At 36.9% G+C, this 6,528-nt stretch overlaps 1 protein-coding gene across 1 annotated transcript in view; it reads left to right on the top strand.

Annotated features, from left to right (window-relative positions):
- LOC119597130 (ankyrin repeat domain-containing protein 50-like) overlaps nucleotides 1–5,780 on the top strand; it is a 69,380-nt gene extending 63,600 nt beyond the window's left edge. Inside the window, exons 8-9 of the mRNA XM_037946635.1 lie at nucleotides 1–39; nucleotides 5,671–5,780. The exon at nucleotides 1–39 is cut by the window's left edge and continues 38 nt beyond it. Of these exons, the coding sequence (XP_037802563.1) occupies nucleotides 1–39; nucleotides 5,671–5,780 (149 nt within the window). The remainder of the gene's footprint in view (nucleotides 40–5,670) is intronic.
- Nucleotides 5,781–6,528: the final 748 nt, after the last annotated feature.

The raw sequence follows: 6,528 nt of genomic DNA, 5'->3' as shown, positions 1-6,528 counted from the left end.
GCATCGTCGTAGCAGCTACCGGGTCCTCCCTTCTGTGTGGTACGTGAGACTGTGCAAACGGGTGGGTCGGGTCGTGTGTGTGTGTCGGGGGGGGGCATTCTAAGAGTGTAAAATTAGGAAGTAAAGTGTAGATAAATTTGTGTGTATACATACATACATACATATATACATACATACATACATATATATATATATATATATACATATATATATATATATATATATATATATATATATATATATATAATGTCGAGATATATTAAATATATAGATTAATTAGAAATATTATCAATATATATGATATATCATATTATAATATTTATATATATATATATTGTGTATTTGATATGTAGTGTGTATTATTGAGTTGTTGTGTGTGCGTGTGTCCGATATATATATATTATTTTATAATATATATAATATATATCTATATATAATATATATCATATAATATAACATAACATAACAAACATAAACATATAATCACATACCGATTGGGGGAAGGTTTTTTAATTTTTTTTGCTTTACCAATACTCCCCTGGGGGGGGGGGCCCCCACTGACTTCAATCCAATTTTTTTTCCCCTTCCAAATTCCCAAAGAAAAAACCCCCAGGATGAAGGGGAAGTTAAATAACACTCAAACCCCTTTTTAACACCTCCATCCCCTTTTTGAGTTATTAAAACCCTTTGCCAACTTTAAAAGGTGAGGGTGGGACATTTTTCCCGCTTAACCCCCGCAAGTTTTAACCCCCCCCCACCCCCCAAAAAAAAAAAAAAAAAAAATTTTTTCTGCAGTTCCGGGGGTTTCCCCGGTGGTCCCCAAGATTCAAATTTGGGGTTGTTGTGGGGGGGGCCTTCAAAATTTGTAAAAATTAGGGGGGGGTTTTTAGAAATTTGTGGGATCAACTCATTATATACAAAAAAACATTATTATAAATTAAAACCCATTAATTTTAATAAAATAAAAAAAAAATTAAAATTTTATAATATAAAATTTGTTTAAATAAGTTTTGTTGGGGTTTTCAAATGGGTATTTGGCCCTTTCTAATTAATTTTAAAATTTATATAATAAGAAAAAAAATTTTTTCAAATAAAAAATTTAGATAAGAAGGTAGATAATTTTTCATTAAAATTATCTTAATATTAACCCTTACCCAATTTTTTTTTAAAAAACCCCCTTCAACTATATTTTTTGTGTTTTGGGTTTTAAATTTTTGGAAGGTTTGTGTGTTTGCGTTTTTTGTTCCCGTTTTATCTAAATAATAACTAATTTTATAAAATTTTTAAATAATTATAATTGTTTTTAAAAATATATATTATATATATATTATATACATTAAAATATTATTATTATATATATAATATATATTTTATATTATATAAAAATAAAACCCCAAAAAAAAACCCCCGGGGGGGGGCCCCCCCCCCAAAAAAAACAAAAAATATATATATATATTTTAAAAATTCTAATCAATATAACTATATTATATATATATTTAATATAATGCAAAAATTTATATGGTCGTTTTGAACCCCCTTTTTTGTGGTGCTTTAATATTGTATAAATCAATATCCACAAATCAAACGCCCTTAAACCCCAAAACCACAGGGAAAAACCCCAAAAACCCCCACAAAAGGAAACCCAAAAACCCCCCAAGGGAAAAACCCAAAAACCACTGAGGAACCCAAAAACCCAACAGGAACCCAAAACCCACTAAGGCCCCCAAAAACCACGGGAAAAACCCACAACCACAAAAAACCCCCAAACCACAAAAAAAACCAAACCACTGGGGGCCCAAACAACCCTAAAAAAAACCCAAAACCACGGGAAAAACCCCAACAAAACCACTTTTAAAGGAAACCCAAAACCACTGGGGAAACCAAAAACCACTGGGGAACCCACAACCACGAAAAACCCACAACCACTGGGCCCCAACAACCCTGGGGGAAACCCAAAACCCCACGAAAAACCCACAACCACAGGAACCCAAAACCCAACGGGGAAAAACCCCACAACCAAAGGGGAAACCCCAACAACCACTGAAACCCCAAAAACCATGGGGAAACCCACAACCACGGGGAACCCCAACCACTGGGGAACCCCCCACCACTAAAAAAACCCCACAACCCTGAAAAACCCCCCAAAAACCCTGAAACCCAAACCACTAAAAAAACCAAAACCACAGGAAACCCCACAACCCACGGGGCCCCCAAAACCCCTTTAAAAAAACCCCAACAACCACAGGAACCCCAAAACCCCTAAAAAAAACCCAAAAACCCTGAAAAACCCCCACCCCCTAAAAACCCCAACCCAAAAAAACCCACAACCACAGGGAAAAACCCAAAACCCCACAGGAAAAACCCAAAAAACCACGAAAACCCCCAACCACAGGAACCCACAACCAAAATGAAACCCCCCAACCCGGGGCCCCCAAAACCACGAAAACCCCACAACCACAAAAAAAAACCCCACAACCCAAAAAAAAACCCAAACCCACAAAAAAACCCACACCCAAGGAACCCAAAAACCACGAGCCCCCACAACCCAAAAAAAAACCCCAAAACCCTGAAAAACCCCAAAACCAATAAAAAAACCCAAAAACCACTGAAAACCCAAAACCACTGAAAAACCCAAAACCACGGGGAAACCCCAAAAACCACGGGGAAAAAACCCAAAAACCACTGAAAACCCCAACAACCAAAACCTAAAGGAACCAAAAACCCTGAAAACCCCCAAAAACCACTGGGAAACCCCAAAACCCCCCAAAAAAACCCCAAAAACCCACTGAAAAACCCACAACCAAAAAGGAAACCCCCCAAACCCCCAAATAACCAAAAACCAAAACCCAAAACACCCACGGGGACCCCAAACAAAAACCGGGATAACCCCAACCCCCAGAAAAGGCCCCACGCCCTGAGGCCCACCCCATTTTAAACCCCCCCTTTTAAACCCACCCCCTTTTTTAAACCCCCCCCCGGAACCCCCCCCAAACCCACCAACCATTTCCCCTTTTTTTCCTTAGGTCCCCCCTTTTTCTTCCTCTCCCCTCCTCCCCTTTCCTAGTTTTTCTTAAAATCTTTCCCCGGTTTGGTTTCTTATTTTTCCTTAAAACTTTTTTTTTATTAATTTATTTTAAATTTGGGGGAAGTTTCTTTCTTTTCCTTCTCTTCCCCTCTCCCCCTCTTAAAGCGTGGAAAATATAAAACGGGAAAAGAGGGTGTTTTAAAAAAAAAAAGGGGACGGGAACGGAAAAAAACTGAAAAGGGAGTAATTTTTGGGACTAAGGGAAATATACTCCAAAAATGGTCAAAAAAATTTACCCAATTTTTTCCAAAAAATCTATTTTTTCGGGTTTTTTTAAAATTTTGGGGCCTTCTCCCCCCCCAAAAAGTTTTTATTTTTTTTAAGGGTCGTCACTCCCTCCACAAAACCTGAAAATTTGCCTGCCACAAACACCACAAAAACACACCCCACCACACAAAAAACACACAGAAAAAGTAAATAGAGAAACGGGAAAGAAAGAGGGGGGAAAAGGGAGAAAAAATTGTGAGGGGGAAAAACTTTTTTCAACCTGATCCCTGATTTCATTTTCTAAAAACCATGCTCTGTAGGTGAGACGAAACCCCCCCATAAGCTAAAACTTTCATTATGAGTGTACATGCACCCAATACTCACGGTGATTAATTTATTTTAATTTTTGGATTGGCCTTTGAGTGGTTGAGAGAGAAGAGAGAGAGAGAGAAAAGAAAAGAGGGGGAGAGGGGAGAGAGAGAGAGAGAGAAGAGAGAGAGAGGCAAAAATAGAAAAAAGGGAAACAGAAGTAGAAAACAAACAAAATTAAATTTAAAAATCAAAAAAAAATACATTCTGAAGGTCAGCTGAAAGAAGTTTAAATCATGATTCTTTTTGCAGAGCAGTAAAAATAAAATAATTCTTTTCCCTTTTCTATTTCTAAAAAAAAGGGTTGGCAAGTTTTTACAAATTTTGTTGGGTGGGTGTCTTTCAGAAAGTGAAGGGGAGGAGGATGTTGCGGGTTAAGTGCCGGCCCCAGACCCGTCCTCCCCGGAAGCCCAAGCCCTTAGTTGTCAAACCCGATTTTTTCGAAAGAGAAGTTCAGGATGACTTAAATGTTTCAGGGAAAGCTCAAAAATGCGCTTTTCGCAGACCCGTCCCAAAAATAAAACAAAATTTTCATTATTTTTCATTTAAACCCAATGTTTTTTTTTTAAAGGAAATGAATACCAATAAAAAAAATTAGGGCCCCTTGTTTTCCCTCGAAATATTTTTTGGGCTTTTCGGTTATACATATACTTCATTTGAAAAACCCCCCTTTGGGCCAAAATAAAAAAATTTTTAAAAAAAAAACCCCCCTTAAGACTATAAAAGGGGGGGGTTTTTAAAAAAAAAATATTTTTTAAAAAAAAATTTTTTTTAAATAATTTGGTTTTAATGGTTTTTTTTAAAAAACCCATTAAAAAATTTTTAAAAAGTTTTAAAATTTTTAAATTTTTTAAAATTTTTTTTTTTTTTTTTTTTTTTCCCCCCCCCAAAAAAGGGGGGGGAAAACCCCCCTTTTTAAAAAATTTTTTTTAAAAGGGGGGGGTTTCCCCCCCTTTTTTTCCCGGGCCCTTTTCCCCCAAATTCCCCCCCGGGGGGTTTTTTCCCTTTTTTGGGGGGGGGGCCCCCCCCTTTTTTTTTTTTTTTTCCTCTCTCTTCTCTCCTCTTTTCCCTCTTCACTTTTTTTTCTTCTCCTCTTCTCTCTCTCTCTCTCTTCTCTCTCTCCCCTCTTTTTCCCTCTTTTCTCTCTCTCTCCTCTTTTCTCTCTCTCTCCTCTCTCTCTTTTTCCCTCCTCTCCCCCCTCCTCTCTCTCCTCTCTCTCTCCTCTCTTCTCTCTTTTCCTTTTCTTCTCTCTCTCTCTCCTCTCTTTTCTCTCTTTTCCCTCTCTCTCTTCTCCCCTCTTTTCCCTCCTCTCTCTCCTCTCTCTCTCTCTCTTTCGTGGTTTAGAAACAGAAGATGGTATGAAGAAAAAAAAAAAAGGAAAACGACTGAGGCTGAAAAACTGATAGGAGAAAGGGGGGTGACAAACAGGGAAATATACTCGCATAAAGGGGGTTTTTGAACAATCCTTTGTTTCAAAAAATACATATTTCGTTTTTATGTTCTAACATTTTGCGTCCATTTCCTTCCCAAAGTTTTTTTTAATTTTTAAGTCGTCACTCCCATCACTAAATGAGGGAAAAATTTGTCTGCACACCACGCACAAAATACACACAAAACACGAAAGAGATAAAAGAGGGGAGGGAAAGAAAGAGAGAAAAGGGAAAAGAGAAACTTGATGGGAAAACTTTTAAACCCTCATACCTGATTTCATGTCTAAAACTTGCCATCTGTAGGTAGACGTAGATGAAAAGCTAGATTACTTTATGAGTGTACAGCATCAATATCCGGTGATATACATTTATTATTTTGAGATTGGCTAGAGTGGTTTAGAGAGAGAGGGGGGGAGAGGAGAGAGAGAGAAAGCACATGTAAAGGAAAAAAGAAGTAGAAAAACAAAGAAAAAATTAATTAAGACTAAGAAATACACCCCTTTAAAGGGCAGCCCCAAAAAAGCTTAACTCTGATTTTTGCGACAGTAGAATAAATAAATAATCTGTTTAATTTCTAAGTTTTTGATCGGTGTCGTTTAGAAAGTGAAGGAGGGGGAGTTGCTGTAAGTGCGTTTAAATGCCCGGGCCCAGACCCGTCCTCACAGAAGACCCAAGTCTTAGTTGTCTAACTAATCATCATATCTTGTCGCTACAGTGACAACCAGTTTTGTGTGAGGTCTGCATCAGAACTGGGTACTGGTCTGTCCTGCTGCTATGGACACTTCCACACTGGTCGAACCTTCGCCGGTCCTGAGGACAAAAACTTTTGTCAAAGACAAATCATAGTTTCCCAAAGAACGGTCACAGACCTTTCGTTCGATCTCAGTCACTTCATAATGATATTTAGACACCGTTGATACTTTCTGTTTGGTCCTGACAAAAGTCACTTCACCGAGAAATCCATTGTGTGTTTGAAGAGGAAAATCTTCGCCTCGCAAGCTTGCCCTCCCCTCAGTAAACACTTGAAGATGCCAGTCATTACTAAACATATCAACTAATTTAACCTAAAGAGCTTGTGGCAATGAAGGTTCATAATGTGTTTTGTCAATAATATTGCATTGGTCTTTCAGCGCCTAGGAATATATAAATATATATATATATATATATATATATATATATATATATATATATATATGTGTGTGTGTGTGTGTGTGGGGTGTGTGGTGTGTGTGTGGTGTGTGTGTGTGTGTGTATACACACAAAATAATAAAATATATAAACATAAATATATATACACATATTCATATATTTATACTTACATATGTAAAATATATTTGTATATATGAGACATACATACACATTATATATATATTATGTTATATTTTATTATATATAATATATAATATATTATATAATAAAATCAACGTATATATATGT

Source organism: Penaeus monodon, chromosome 38 (genome assembly GCF_015228065.2).
Source record: "Penaeus monodon isolate SGIC_2016 chromosome 38, NSTDA_Pmon_1, whole genome shotgun sequence".
Taxonomy (NCBI): domain Eukaryota; kingdom Metazoa; phylum Arthropoda; class Malacostraca; order Decapoda; family Penaeidae; genus Penaeus; species Penaeus monodon.
Note: the sequence above shows the minus strand (reverse complement) of the source record. Positions and strands in the feature narration are given on the sequence as shown.